General features: G+C 56.3%; 2 protein-coding genes across 4 annotated transcripts in view; one reads left to right on the top strand and one right to left on the bottom strand.

Annotated features, from left to right (window-relative positions):
- Positions 1–8,222, bottom strand: part of CFAP99 (cilia and flagella associated protein 99) — a 40,885-nt gene extending 32,663 nt beyond the window's left edge. The window contains exon 1 of one of the 2 annotated variants that reach the window (XM_042985121.1): positions 7,855–8,222. The gene's annotated coding sequence lies outside the window, so the exon portion shown is untranslated. The remainder of the gene's footprint in view (positions 1–7,854) is intronic. The other variant, XM_042985122.1, reaches the window with a different exon arrangement.
- A 433-nt stretch (positions 8,223–8,655) lies between these two features.
- Positions 8,656–15,435, top strand: part of ZFYVE28 (zinc finger FYVE-type containing 28) — a 116,463-nt gene continuing 109,683 nt past the window's right edge. For both annotated transcript variants that reach the window (XM_042985123.1, XM_042985126.1), the window contains exon 1: positions 8,656–8,704. In XM_042985123.1, the coding sequence (XP_042841057.1) occupies positions 8,666–8,704 (39 nt within the window). In that variant the 5' untranslated portion in view covers positions 8,656–8,665. The remainder of the gene's footprint in view (positions 8,705–15,435) is intronic.

Genomic DNA, 15,435 nt, shown 5'->3' on the forward strand with positions numbered 1-15,435 from the left:
TAAAATAAAAAAAAAATGTTTATTTATTTTGAGAGAGAGAGAGAGAGTGTGTGTGTAAGCAAGGGAGGGTCTGAGAGAGAGAGAGAGAGAGAGAGAGAGAGAGAGAGAGAGAATCCCAAGCAGGCTCTGCACTGTCAGCACAGAGCTCGACATGGGGCTTGAACTCACGAACCGTGAGACCACGACCCAAGTTGAAACCAAGAGTTGGATGCTCAACTGACTGAGCCACTCAGGTGTCCCTCAATGCCCCCATTTTTTTTTTTTTAACGTTTATTTATTTTTGAGACAGAGAGAGACAGAGCATGAACGGGGGAGGGTCAGAGAGAGGGAGACACAGAATCTGAAACAGGCTCCAGGCTCTGAGCTGTCAGCACAGAGCCCGATGCGGGGCTTGAACTCATGGACCGCGAGATCATGACCCGAGCTGAAGTCGGCCGCTTAACCGACTGAGCCACCCAGGCGCCCCTCAATGCCCCCATTTTAAAGGTGGTGGACCCAACACCCAGAAAGAATGCACAGTTGGTAAGTGGCCAGATCTCGTATGGGCACTGAACTTTCCAGAAACATACTAGCTCCAGGAGACCAGCTTGCCCAGAGCCTCTCTCTGGGAGACCTTGGAAGAGCTGCTTGGGTTGGGGCTGGGACCCTGGGAACTGGTTCTAATAGGTAAGCCCCAAATTGCTTAGAGGGGGGTGGCCAGGCCCATCAGAGGCTCCCTCTCCATGTCCCCGTCTTGTTCCATGCTACTCGAGGGGTGTCTCTGGGCCACCCCACTGCTGGTCTTCTTGGGCACCAGCTGTTGGCAAAGCCAGGCTGCTAGCATCCTGGGGACAATGCGAGCACCTCCCCTGAACCCCCAACGAGTTGGAATGGATCCAGATAGCAGTCCCCAGACCTAGACCCCCCCAGAATGGAGACTGAGTGAAAAAAAGAAAAGCTGTATACACTGTCACTGGGGTCCCCAGCAAGATGGGCTGTCCCAGCCAGTCCAGCCCATTGGTTGAGTCCCCCCACTGCTTTCAAGAGTGTGAGGGCTAAATGCCACCAGATGCTTCAGAGAGCCTCTGACACACAACTGTGAAGCCGAGGCAAGAGGAGAAGCAGAAGCAGACAGCGGTTAAAACCCAGAAAACGTGCCTCTGTCACCTCCGAGAGATAAGAGAGATGTGGTATCCAAGGAACAAGAACAGTGGAGGAAGACAGAGTCTTGGAAATTAAAATATGGCAGCAGAACTAAAAATACAAATAGAAGAGGTGGAAGGTACAGTTGAGAAAATCTCCCAAGAGAGAATAAAAAGATGAAAACACAAAGTGGGAGAAAAATACCCAGAAAACCAGGGAACCACTCCAAAAGGCCCAAATGCCCACGAGCAAAGAGAAGAGAGGAGTCACGGGAGAGAACGTCCCAGGGCTGAAGGATGGGTGGGTCTCCCTGTGGACGGGGCTCTTGAGCGCCTTGAATGCTTTTGTCACCGAGGGAGACAGCAGGTGGCATAGGAGGGGATAGGGGTGCGGACCAGCCTCCTCCCCCAGCAGGGAATCCATCTCCAACCTGGAGAAGGACAGCGCGCGAGCAGAAAAACTAGGCCCTGCACCCTGCCCTGCGGAGGGAGCCCAGAAAGGGGCAGACACGGGACTGGGAAGCAGGGGCATTTCCAGGAAGGTGACAGCAGGAGGCAGGCCAGGGGCACAAGAACAGGGGAGCCCTCACCAGGCGCAGCATCCCGAGCGGGTTTGAGCTGAGCGCTCTGGGAAGGAGGCTTTGACTCCTGCCCTGCTCTGCTGGCTGCACACCTGGGCCCCTGCACCGCCCGGCCCTGAGGCCTGACTCGGGTCGCTCAGGCGCCCAGCCCTAGCGGTGCAGGGACAGAAGCGGCACGAGCCTCTCTCGTATGCGACCAGAAGACAGACCTCTTGGAACGGGGAAACGCACTGAAACCGGCTCGAAGCCCTGATGCCGGGTGCCGGCCCTGAAGACCAAGCCTCAGGAGAGTCCGGGTTTGGAGACCAGTCAGTGGTTCCACGAAACGAGAGCACACTGCAGGGGGCAATGGCTGAGACCCACAGAGGACCACAGCGGGGGCTGAGTCCCTATTTCTACATCGGTTCTTGCCCCAAAGTGGGCATGACCATCAGTACTGAGTGAGCTAGCTGCTGGTAGGACCTGGCTGCGGTCACTGCCCCAGGGGCCACCTAGAGTCACGTGGGCTCAGGCCCAGGAGAAAGGAACTGGCCACCTGCATGCAGGCACTGAAAGCAGTGTGCTCATCCATCTGTCCCTATCTTCACCAGGACCACCTACACCGAGCCCAAACTTTGGCCTTTGCAGGTGCAGGGGTCGGAAGGACGGGTGGTGACGTGGGGCCAGCGCGTGCCAGGTGACCCCCTTTTGACGTGCGGCCAGGTGGCGGCATCGCTGACTGTGAACACACACTGAGCTACTCGTTTCTTCCAGGTCCGCCCCTCAGCAGTGGGACAGGCCACCTGGAGAGCAGGCCACACAGCACCTTTGGGAACAGAAGCAGTCCCCATCTGTGGCTTGAGGGCAGGGGGCTGGCCGGCTTGGCCCCTCCTCTCTCATCTGCCAGGGGCAGGCTGGCTGGACCGTGGGAGCAGGTCCTGACCCTCGGACACAGGCAAGACGAGGTGAGGGCCGCAGCGAGGAGGTCGGCGCCCGAGACAGAGGTGCAGGAGGGGTACAGACGAGGCCTCGCGAGGCTGTGGATGCCGTGCAGTCCTCCTGGCCCGAGTCCCAGGTCTGCTGGGCAGCTGAGGACAAGTGACTTAACTTACCCGAAGGCAGGAAGTCATGACCCCTACAGTCAGGGCCCTGACCTGGCCGCCTCCTCTGGGTGGGTTGCCCTGCTCTGATGTCCCACCCCTGGCGATGGCATTGCTGACCACACAGAGGGACACGAGGTGTCTCTGGGCCAAAAGGTAGCATTGAGGGGTGTGCAATCAGTTCTTTTTTCTTGCTGTGGGAGTCTGTACTGCTAGGACTCCTCCCTAGGGCCTGGCTTGCAGACTGAGTGAATGTCCCTGGAGGAAATATTGGCTCTGGGAGAAGTTCTGGAAAAGATCTATTTCCATAGTTTGCAATCTTTTCCCTAGCGAGATCTGACTTTTCTCAGCCTCATGCAGCTAGTGGACAAAGGGACATTTTAAAGGCCGCAGAAAGTGGGGGCCACCCCCCCAACACTAACCACCCCTCATCTGGCATTAGAGGCCTCGCTGCATGGGATGGAGCTTGGAAGTCTTGAGGCCACAGGCTGCCCGTGGCCCCTCTGGATGAGCCCCTGTACTTGGTTATTTGTGTTCATGCAAACCCTTTGCCCTGGGTCCCACGTCTGAGAGGCTGTGGGACATTTGCAGGTGAGGATCACCCAGTCCGCCTGCACCAAGTGGCCACAGACCCACTCACCAGGTCTCCCAGGCCTGGCCCTCCGCCTTACCCCCCGGCACAGCCACTGTCCTCCCGGGCAGGTGTTCCAGTGTGGGGGAAAGGCGGGAGGACCCTTTTGGCCTGAGCCTCTGGCAGGTGGGATAGATGGCAGTGCCACTCTCTGAGGTGAGGGAGGTTTGGGGGAGAGTGGCCTCAGGTCAGGGGAGTGTCCTTCCACTAACAGCCATCATTAACAGATCCTCCCAACTCTTGGGGTACCCAGCACGTCCTACCCCTTCGCAGCCTGGGCTCACAGTTCCTGGGGTCCTTCTCCTGCTTCCCGTCCTGTACCCCAGCTCTGTCTTCCCAGGATTCTCACTGGCTCTCAAGCCCCTTCACGTGGATCTCCTGAACCTTGAACACGCCTCTCCTCTCTCCGGTGAGCTCCTACGCATCCCTTAACACCTGATGCAAATATCAGCACCTGTGGAGCCTGCTTCCTCCTCCCTTAGCTCTTCCCTTCTCCGTGCCTCCTCTGAACTCATCCAAACCTATGACGCAGGACCCTCCTGTGCCACTTCTGCGTCCACAAGCTGGTCTCCAGCAGCTTAACCAGAGCTGGTCTCCAGCAAGTGCCGCAGAGGTGTCTGCGGAGTCAATGACAGGACGCAAACTGCAGAACAGTCAAGCTGAAAGTGTCAGCACAGAGCCCAACACAGGGCTCGAACCCACGAACCGTGAGATCACAGCCTGAGCTCAACCGACTGAGCCCCCCAGGTGCCCCTGTATTAGTGATCTTTTTTAATTCAAGCCTTTGCTTCCACAGATCCTATAGTTCAACAAGTTCGCTTTCATTGTTTCGTTTAATTGGAGAATAATGGATGCCCACGAGATATTTACTAAGCAAGTAAAGGTGGGACAGAACAAACCCCACGCTGAGTTGGGGGGTTGAGGTGGGGGGGGGGTCAGGCTCCCCATCCCAAGGGAGCGCTTCCTGCCTGTGGGAGCCTGAGCCCCAGGCTGGTTCTGCAACCCTCCAAACACCCACTCTGCCAGATTCCCGGTAACATCTCAGGATGAGCCATAACTGGGGGAAAGAGACACCATGTCAACATAGTAAAGCAAAATAGCATTTACACATTCTGGAGCTCACAAGGAAATGAGCACAACTAGTAAAAAGTCTATTTTTACAGAAACAACGTTGAGGATGCAGTCTTTTCGCCCCTCCCCCAACAGGCACTTGGGGGCACTGCCCCGGGATGGGGTTTGGCCCTTGGCCCTACCTTTCTGCATCTGCTCTGAACACAGCTCTGCCTGGAGGAACCAGATACCGGCAGGAAAAGGGTTCCCTCCGGCACCTGCTGTGGGTGGTGAGTGTGGGCGGTCTGCACGTGTTTAGTGGGAGATGTTCCTCAGGCAGGACGACTTCCCTGCCCTCCCTCCTGTCCCGGAGCTGGAACATTCTGAAGAAAGGACGCTCCAAGAGGCCCTTTGGTGATGGCTCAAAGTCCAAGAAGAGCCAGAGAGGCAGCCAAGCCCTGTCCCCAATGCAGAGCGGGCCTGGACAGAACTGGAGGCAACAAATGGCTGAGCCAGGTGGAGGATGCAGAGGGGAGTCTGTGAGGGGCTGTGCGGAGGAGGGGGGTCCCTGGGGAGCCCAGCTGGCTGGAACCATTAGTCCCTGGCAGTCTGGCTCACTACCAGGCCTGAGGGCCCTGGGGCAGAGGAGACACAGAGCAGCTGCACCAGGAGGGTGGAAATCAGGAAAAGAGACACTTGAGTCCTGCATTCTTACTGAAATTAGCCTGTGAGCTTAGTGGACACAATGACGTTTTTGGGTAGGAGACAGGCGGTAAAGTCTTCTGATTCTGATACATGCTCTTGGCACCTCAGCTTTGTTCTAATGGGGTAAAACCAGATACATGGGAAGTGGTATTTAATTCCCAAGATTTAACTCCACGAATCAAGACCTGACTGTCTCAAATTTAAGGAAACTTTAAAGGTGGGCTGGACCAAAGCTTCTCTTTTCTTAGCAAATCCTTTATAGACAGAAGTGAGATGACAGGAGATTTAAATTCATCAGACACAAACCAGTTCAACACCCTCAACCACTAGAGAGGCTTCATTTACACAGATACAAAATGTGTGTTAATTAACATAAATTCTTTTCTTGGCTTTTAATTCCGAGTAAAAATCTCCCAAGGATTTTTGCCAAGTCATGCTCTGACGGATTGTGCTTAAAGTATAGACCCACACAGCAGGTTTTGCTGGTTGCTTTTTAATCTCCACTCTCCCTTTCCTCCTGAATAATAAAACACTGAGTTTTACTTGGGTTTATTGCTGCCTAACTGAAAGATGACATTCCCTGGCCTCCCCAGCAGCGAGATATGCCCTGAAGTACAAGAATGTGAGACTTCTGCAAAGTCTCTCTGAAAGGGAGAGGCTTATACTCTTCTTCTCTTTTCCTTCCTGCTGGCTGGACTCAGGAAGTGATGGCAGGAACTTAGGCAGCCATCCTGGACTGTGAGGAAACATGTTAAAGGTGGCAGAAGAGAAAGCTAGAAGAGTCCACGTCCCTGATGACATTTCTGTGGCTGTTATACCTTCCAGGACTGGCTCCCCATTGACCTCCTTTATGGAAACATAAATAACCTTGCTTGGGCCTCTCTGGTCTTTGGATTTTTCATTACATATAGCTGAACCTAATCTTAATTGATACACCCACTTCTCGGAGGTCAGCCTTCCTCCTGCACACAGTTTCAAACTGGGGAGGATAGGAAGAAAGCCTCTGCACGAGCAACGACAGCCCTAGCCTTGGAGTCAATGAAGGACAGAACCGTGGAGAATAGTCCACTGTCTACAGTGAGTTCTTATGCTAGAAGCACTGGCTGGGGAGGAGCAGGTCTTATGTGTGAAGATTGAGAGTCCATTTGGACACATTGAGTTTGTGGGGATTTGTTAGACATCCATTGGCAAAGAATGGGTAAAGGGGTCTGCAGTCCCAGGGTGATGTTCAGGCTGGACATGTAAGTTTTGGAAACGTCAGGAGAAAATGGGTGTTTACCAGACCATGTGACTGCAGGAAATCACCCAAGGGAAGGAGTAGATAGAAGAGTTTCCAAGGTCCGGGGCACCAGGGTGGCTTAGCCGGTTAAGCGTCCAACTTTGGCTCAAGTCATGATCTCATGGCTTGTGAGTTTAAACCCCGCCTTGGGCTCTGTGCCTACAGCTTAGAGCCTGGAGCCTGCTTCTGATTCTGTGTCTTTCCTCTCTCTTTGCCTCCCTCCCTCCCTGTCTCTCTCTCTCTCTCTCTAACATAAATAAACATTAAAAAAAATAAGAAGAAGAATTTCCAAGGACTGAGTCCCGGGGCTTTAGTGTCAGGAGGTTGGGAAGCAGAGGAGGCCCCTGCCCAGAAGACTGAGAAGGAGCAACCACTGGAGTGTGATCTGCTCCAGCCAACTGAGGACGCCGTGTCCGGGAGGAGAGCACTCAGCTGAGCTGCCTGTTGCTAACGGTTCAAGGAGGAGATGGGGCTGAGCTCCAATCATTGGATTTAACAACATCAGGGTCAAGGATGACTTTGATGAAGAACTTGGGAGAGGGAGTTGGGTGAAAGCCCGATCAGAGCGGGCTCAGGAGAGAAAAGGCGAAAAGAATCGGAGATAGGAGGCAATGGGGACGGGGTGGGGTCTGTGTGCTGGCAACCTAAGGGAGCAGAGTGGGTGGCAGCTAGAGGGGAGTGGGCAAGATTAGCCAGGCACTCAGAAGAGAACATGGCCCACCACCAGCACACACGGAAGCCTCAGAAGCTGCCTCTGGGGAGACTCGCACGGACTTCCGCGGACCACTCTAGTCCAGAACCACCCGAGCCCTGAGACCCGGGGCCAACGAGTCTCAGAGAATGAATTCTCTACCAAGGGAGAAGTTACTTCTACCCCCCGCACCCCCAATCTGCACATCTCAGAACACTCAGAGGAGCGGTGGTGGGTGGGGACAGGGAAAGCTCCAAGCTGTTGCGGGAGCGCCAACTGTGATCTGGATCCTCTTCCTACAGATAAGAACACAGCAGCCTCTTTGTGCCTCAGTTTCTTCAGCTGTCAGTGGGAATTTAAAGTGTCTTGTACTCAACACATGTTTTTAGCTCTCTGCTTGCCACATAAACAGGTTCTCAGATTTTGGTGATTATCTTAATGGACCCAAATTAGGGCACCATTGGGGGCAATAGTGAATATGGGTGAATATCTTTTTAAAAAGCACCGTTTATTGTGGCGATAAAAAAAAAAAAAAAAAAGCACCGTTCACTTTAATCAAGGAGCTGGGAAGAAGACCAAAATTAGCGAAAGTAAGAAGATGGGAAGCAGGAGATGAGGACTGACCGTGGGAAGTTGTTGGAGAGAGGTGCTGATGCTGAGGAAACGCGCCTCGCCCTCCTCCCTGTCGGGTTCCACCTGCTCCCTTCCCCCTCCTACCTGTGTGCTGGCTTCACAGGAGCTCCTGCCGCCAAACCTTCCGTCCCACCTCCACCCGCCGCCACAGCAGATGCCAGGGCCAGCGGGTGCGGCGGGTCTCGCGAATCGCAGCGGGTCCCCCACTTCACTTCTTCTGTTCAGCCGGGACCTCTGCCACCACCCGGACAGGGGGAGCTCGCGCCGGGGTGCAGTTTGGGCGTCGTCACCTAGCAACCGGAGCCACGCACCGGCGCCGCCGGCGGGAAGACTACAAGCTCCAGAATGCACAGCGCCCGCTGTGCGGCCAAGGACGCCGCGCCTAGGGCCCCGCCTCCCCCCAATGCCCGTCGGGACTTGTAGTTTTTCGCCCTCACCGGGAGCGCCGGGTCGCCCTCCGGCGGGGAGCGCGCCTCGGGTGGGGCGCGGCGCGGCGCCGCGGGATTGGGCGGCCTCGGCTGCTGGCGGCGGGCAGGGGGCTCGCGGCGCGTCGGCGCATGTGCGGCGCGCGGCGCGGTGGCCGGCGAGGCGCGGGGTGTCAGTGAGCCGCGAGGAGCCGGCGCCCGCGTGCCCGCGTCCGCCCGTGCGCCCGTCCGCCTGCAGCGGGGCTGCGGGTCCGCCCTGCGCGCCGCTCGCGGAGCAGCTCCGGCCGCGCACCTGCCCCGCGCACCTGTCCGCCGCCCTCCGCCCGCCCCGCGCCCGGCTCCGCTCACGCCCGCCGCCCAGGGACCGCGCGGGCCCCGGCCCGGCCCTGCCCCCGCGTCCGCCCCGCGCCGCAGCCGGGCCGGGCGCAGCGCTGCGGAGGCGAGGGCCGCGGGGCCGGGCCGGCGCGGCGATGATGAACAGGTTCCGAAAGTGGCTGTACAAACCCAAGGTGAGCGCCCGTCCCTCTCTGCCCAGGCAGACCCCTCTCTCGCCGGCCGCCGACACCTCCGCTCCGCTCGGCGACCCGCGCGCACGGTGCCGGGACCCCTGCGGCGGGTCCCGCCTCCCCCACCCCTTCCTAAGCCAGGTCCTAGACTGACCCTCCTGCCGCCGCGCTCCGGCCGGGGCGCGCTTTCCCTCCTCTGCCCGCGGCCAGGGCGCGTTCCGCTCCCTGCTCATCCCCGTCCTGCTTGGGCGCCGCGCTCGCACCTCGGGGTCCCCGACCCGCAGCCCGAAGCCGACCCCCTCCTACTTCTCCTGCGTCCCGGAAGGACCTTTTCATCCCTGCTGCCTGAACCGGGGTGGTGGTGGGGGACCCCCTCATTCCTCTTCTGCCCGTCCCCGTTATCCTGTGCCCGGACTGTACTCCCCAGCCTCGCCCTGCGCTCCGGAAGAGACCCTCGCTCCACCTCTACCAGGTTCTGGAGCGGACCCCCACTTTCCTCTCCCCGGGTCCCGGGCTGACCCCTCCTACCCTGTGTGCAGAGCGGATCCCCATCGCACGGCCCCGGCCCTGCCTTCCCGAACCAGCACTGACCCGCACCTCGGCCGGGTCCTTGGCCCGCGCCCACCCGCGTGCTCCCCAATCCAGAACGGGTGCCCCCCTCGCCCGCGGGGTCGGCGGCTGGCGGCTGCGCCAGTCGCACTGCGGGCGCTGCGTCCCGCCGGCGGCCCGGGCTCGTGTCCGCTGTGGACAGCGCGGGGCCGGGGGCCGCGGTACGGGGCGCGGGGCCCAGAGTCCTGGGGGCGCCTTTGGGGTCCGGGGCTACAAGCTGCCGGCCGGCGCAGCGGGCAGGCGGAGGCGCTGGGGTCTTGGCTGAGGGCGATGACGCTGGGGTGGGGTCACCGAGGCCGCAGTGTCACTGACGACCCAGGGAACCCACTGCTCCCCGCGAGGCTGGACCGCTTTTCTGGATTGGGCTTCCCCGCCCTCCCTCCCCCACGTGGGTGGTCTCTCAGGGTGGGGGTTTCTTTAAATCCGTGCCCTCCTGGTGCGCCGGTTCCGGGGAGGCAGCAGATCTGTGTGGGGAGACCGGGGTCTAGGGGACGAGCCAGGGACCCGAAAGCTTGTGCTTCGTGGTGTTTGGGGTCGGAGATTTCTCCGGAGTGTTGGGCTGAAGGATTAGGATGCCTGTGGTGCTCCTTGCTCCGCCTTGGCCTCCCCCAGAGAGGATTCGGTTCTTCCGCGTCAGGTACAGCCACTGGCCTCCCAACCTTGTCCTGTAGCAGCTCCTTATCCGTGGTGGTGGGGGTGGTGGTGGCTTGGTGCGACCCTGGTGCTTCCTGGCTCCCTGTGGTTTGGGACCTCCCTGGTCATTTTCTACCTACCCGCTCCTCACTGCAGTCTCCCCTAAGGCCAGTCTCAGCCCTCCTGCTGTCCTGCCGGGGGGTTGTCAGGGGGAGGTGACAGCCACTGCATAGGATATCTGTACAAGGAATGGCTTTTTGTGTGTGTGACTTTTGTCTCCGGTTAAGGAAAAATCAAGTCCTCTCGTCAAAAGGTCATATCTAGGGTGGACAGCAGTGTTACTGTTTCAAGGTATATGCCAGCAGAGGCTGGCAGGGAAATGTACCATAGGTCAGGTAACATTCTGGTGTTTCCAAAAACACTTTTGTCAGAAGTCCAGGTTCCAGCCGTGGCTCCGGAGTCGGCCTTGATTTCAGGATCACCTAACTGTGTTGTCTTATTGGAAGGGGAGGAAGAGCAATGGTGTGCTCTCTGTTTCGTTAATAGCTGCACAGTTTCAGCTGAGGGGAAAGTCTTCAAGAGTGGAAAACAATACTGCCCTGGAGGTTGTGCCCCGGAATGGAGAATGGTACCCCTAAGTTTCCCTCTCCAGCAGGCAGCTGCCCTTCTAAGACAAGCTCCAGGGGCCGACGGGGGCTGGGTGGAGGGCCGGTGTAAATCAGTCACAATGGTGCAGCGGAGAAGGGAGGGCTGGTGCTTTGTGTCAGGTCACGTCTGATATTTGTCCCTGAGCCTTGGACTTGAGACACACGTCCATCTGAGATCTTTGTGTCTGGCCTTGGCGTGGTGCCCCGCAGTCAGCTTGAGCTTGGGCGGTCTCTTGTTTGGGATCTGTCTTTGGAGTTAAATATCTTGATTGTTTGAAGAGTTGGAGCATATTAGGTCACCCCAGTAGCTTTTCATTTTTCAAACCAAAGCTCAGACTTTTGTCTTGGATTATGAATTGAATTTTCTGGTTCCCTTACCTTTCTAATTTAATCCATTTGGGACAGGTGAGCACAGAGTCAGTGCTGGGAAGATTCCAGGCTGGAGGACAAGAGGTGTGAGAGTTAGCTGCGGGGGAATGTGTCTGGGGGAGACTGTTGCCTGCAGTTACGATTTGTTTTTTTCACTTTTGTATTTAGATAGATACACAATTCAAACTGCATTCTTGATTTAATCCCTGCTTTGGTCTAAAACTGAACACCAAGCTTCTTGTTCATTCCAGTGCAGTGGAAAATATTGTGGAGCCAAAAATATTCATTGTTCTCGCAGTTCTAAAAAGGATTCAGAAGTGCTTTAAAACATTCTGACACTTAAAATTTTTGATATCTGAATCATTAATAACTACCTCAGTTGGGTTTAAAAAAAAAAGCCTTGATGTATAATATAGTAGTTTAACGTTAAAATGACATTACCCATCTCTCATATTTCCATTTATTTTCTTCAAGGCCATCTTTTAAACACTATAATTTCTCTTCATGTGAAGTGTTCAGGATTTGTCAGTATTATCTGGACTGTGAAAGCTGGATAGGAAAGGAATGTGTGGGAAAGCTTATCAGCCTGCCCTTTGTGATGTTGGTGACAAGCTTTTTTGAGTTTTGTTTAGGGAAAGTCCTTCCAAGAAAGAGTGAACTTTAAGAAGGTGAAACCTTTTGGAATAATTGGTATCTCCATTCGAAAGGAAAGTGTTAATACTTGCGTTTCTTGCTGGGTTAATCGCTTTCTTGTTGACGCCTGGTCACTGTGCTAAAGGGTGAAATCCTGGCATAGTGGAAGGGGGCCCCAGACCAGGCCCAGCCAGGATAGCTCAGCCGTCATTAAAGAGCATCCTAATGATGGCACAGGTCAAATCGTGTTTTCCATCTTTGAGGAAGAATTGATGGGTGGGTAGGTGATACTGTCCAGCTGGGTGGGGGTTACCATGCTCCGCCCTGTGCTCCATGAAGCCCTCTCTCGTCCGTACCCCCAAACGACTCCTGGGATGTGGGTCATTAACATTCCTTGTGAATACAGTGCTTTAGTGACTGATGTTTATCTGGGAACTGTCGGTACCCTGGGTTCAGGTCAGAGATGACATAGCCTTCTCAGAAGCCCGGGTAATGTGATGGGCACGTGTGCTTTTTGTAAGAAGCACCCTTCGAGCTTTGTGAAGTCTGCCCGAGCGTACATCCAGATAGGGTGTTTGCAACTTAACCCAGCCTCAGTGGACCAGGGCATCTAGAGCCCTGTCCACGGTCCCTCCTGGTTTCCAGAGTCCCAGGCCCCCTGGTCATGGGCGTGGAGCTGGCCCTCTGTTCCTTGACCACCTGGCGGGGCGCAGGACCCTGGGAATGCCATAGCAGGTAGGAGTCCTTCAGGTATTAAACCAGCAGGTCACAGGGCCATGGGAAGGGCCTGGGTTTGTGTCTGCACGGCCCCCAAAGTGCAGAGACGTTGCATAGCCCCTCATCCTTTCGGGACTCCCCGACAGAGACCTGGAGAAATCCAGCCAGGGCATTGGCAGACCCCAGGGCTGTGGGAGGGCTTACAGCGGAAGCTGGTGAGATGGGTAGTCTTCCCTCAACCTGGGTCCTGCTGCTCTTGGGTCTGGGAGGGCAGTATCAGCACGTGCCTCGATTTCCCTGCTCTGCCTGCCTGGGAAGCGAGCTGCTGACCTCGCAGTGCCATGTTGGATCCTGGTGCCAGGTACAGACACTGTTTCAGGAGCTTGGGGTTTTAATGTGAACTTCTAGCCAGGCTGCGTTTTCCGCCGATAAACTCTGAGTGCCCGGCCACAGCTGAGGCCATCCTTGGAGGAACACATTCCTCTCTGAGGTGAGCTACTGGAAAGCCAGTGTTCCGGAAAGCTTGGCCACACAGGCTGTGCCGGGGCTGAGCTCCCTCCGCCAGCAGGTGCCTGGCACAGAGGGGGCTCGCGGAGTCCTGGGAAGGATGCTCGGCAGTGCTGAGTCACAGCAGGCTGGGCTGGCCCACACACCCATCTCTGTCATCCCAGGATTCAGAAGGCACGGGCCCTCCTCCCTGCTGCCCCATCTGGCCGCCCCTCCGGAGAGCTTTCCTTCGGATGCCTCAGCACTTGGAGGCTATGGGCAAATGGGAGGGCCTGAGAGGTGCCCATCCCTGAAGGTGGTTTATGGAGCCCACCTGCTTGGGTAGGGAGTGACTCAGGGGGAGGTCCCCATCTCGTTTCCGAGGCTTCGCTGTATTTCTGTGTGTGGCTTCACACGCCCAGCCCTGTGCCCCTGGCATTTGCAGGGCCAGGGAGGGCTGAGTGGCTGACGGATGGTGAGTGTCAGTCTCTGTGCCAGCTCTTAGGTCATCGCTCAGGGTCTGCACTTCACAGTCAGAGGAGCACAGTAACGGGAAACGTTCCTGTTCTGATGGTGACTGTGAAATGGGCGAGTCACAGGCCGGGAGTCTTGAGTGTTGCCTGATTGATCTCTGGTCTCGGAGTCCGCAGGCAGTGGCGTGGCGGGGAGGGAGCCGGAGTCAGCGGACTGCCCCCCTCTCCGAACGGGAGGCCTGTTAGGTAATTTCCTTCTACCTGCAGAAGGATGGGTAACGTCAGGATGCTTTGGTGCCTCTCCTAACGCTGCCCTGCCGGGAGTCCCCAGATCAGAAGACAGGCTTCTTTTAACTGTGTAAAGATGCCCATCTAAGGGCGTATACGTGACTCAGCGGTCATTTGCAGTTCTTGACGGCAGAGCTGTGGTTTTGTCTCCTTTGGGGTGACAGCACTGGGCAGCCACGGCTCCTACGTGGCATGCCCTGTGCCCAGCAAAGGGGAACACGGTGAGCGGGTCCCAGCTGGAAGACAAACGCATACGCCGAAAGCCGCGGGTCCCCGTGTTTCTCTCCTGTCTCCCTGGGCTGACCTCGCTGCCCGCTCTGGCATAAATAGCACGAAGCTGCAGACAGGGCAGCAGGCACTGGGGCCTGGGTGGGAATCCTCCCCCGTCCCTGCCTGGCCCCGTGCCTCAGTTTCCCTGTTTGTCAGGTGGGGTGACGGGACCTGCTGCGTGGAACTTGGTCATCTCTGTCGGACGCTCATAGGAGCGGCTCAACAGATGACCGGTGTCAAAGTCAGCAGCGCTCTTGGGTGTGGACTTAATGTAAGACCACCCATGGAGCGTTTTATGGGGTCTGAGCAGTCACTGAGGCTTTCCAGTGACTTCCAGGTTATTATGAGAGTGAAGTATCTTTTTTTTTTAAGTTTATTTATTCATTTTTGAGAAACAGAGAGAGTGCGAGGGAGGGGCAGAGAGAGGGAGAGAGAATCCCAAGCAGGCTCCATGTTTTCAGCACAGAGCATGATGTGGGGCTCAAACCCACGAACCGTGAAGTCAGGACCTGAGCCACGATCAAGAGTCAGACGCTCAACCGACTGAGCCACCCAGGCACCCCAAGAGTGAGAGTGTCTTAGAAGGTGCACCCTGCCTCCCTTTCTGTGGCATGTCCGGTCCTGGGTTGCTAGAAACAGAACCTGACTCAGGATGCTTCAGGCATTACAAATGCCGGCGATGAGTAACAGTGATGCTGTCTCCTGTGCCCTCCCTGGGCTGAGATGCGGCCAGGTGCTGATCCACTGCCTTGGCATTGCCTTTGAAGGAGAACCCAGGGCTGAATTTCAGCCAGAGCGAGCATCAGTGGGCTCTGCTGTGTCAGGTCTGGCCCCCAACATCTCAGGCCATCCTCCTGTGTCCTGTCCCCGCCCCATCACCCCTCCTCAGCTGGAGGCTCAGGATCCAGGAAAGGACTCCAGAGCCATGGGGTGGCCAAGGCAGAGGGGCTGGGTGTAAGCGACAGCCTGGGGGCATAGATCTCTGTTGGCGCTGAGGTTGTGGGGTGCTTGTGAACATTTGATGTTCCTGTTTTACAAACGAGATGTCAGGGACGAGATCTTAACTTGTTGGAACCTTCATAGCCGGGAAGAGGGAAAGCTAGATTTGAACTCCGGTCTGTTGGGCCCCGGAGCTGGAATTGGCAAGTGCGGCTGCCCTGAGCTGTGCCTCTCCTGCAGGAAGGAACTGAAGCCGTCACCAGCGTTTACATGAGTCCGGTTTGATGAAGCATTTGGTTTTGTACTTTTCACAGTTGGAATGAAAAGAAACTTAGGTATTGATGGGCAGTTTAAGTGTTTGAAGGAAGAAGACAAAAATGAATGGATTCTTTTTTGTTTTTACTGATCTGAATAGATAAAGCAAAGTAGAATAGAATGTTTCATATTATGATAATTTATGTAGAGTAGTTGGGTGAGATGAATGGGAGGTTTTTTTCTTTCTTACAGTAAGTGTTTTGAGGCTCTTCATTTCTCCTTGTTTTGTGCAGGGTGGGGGCAGGGGAATGTTGGGGGCACTTCAAGTGGGGCTGCCTTCATGGCTGAGGGCTCCTTAGAGCTCTGCACGGGGGCTCTGTGAGTCTCTGCCCTGCGGGGACCCCCCAAGCTCCCC

The sequence above is a fragment of the Panthera tigris genome, chromosome B1, assembly GCF_018350195.1.
Source record: "Panthera tigris isolate Pti1 chromosome B1, P.tigris_Pti1_mat1.1, whole genome shotgun sequence".
Classification (NCBI taxonomy): domain Eukaryota; kingdom Metazoa; phylum Chordata; class Mammalia; order Carnivora; family Felidae; genus Panthera; species Panthera tigris.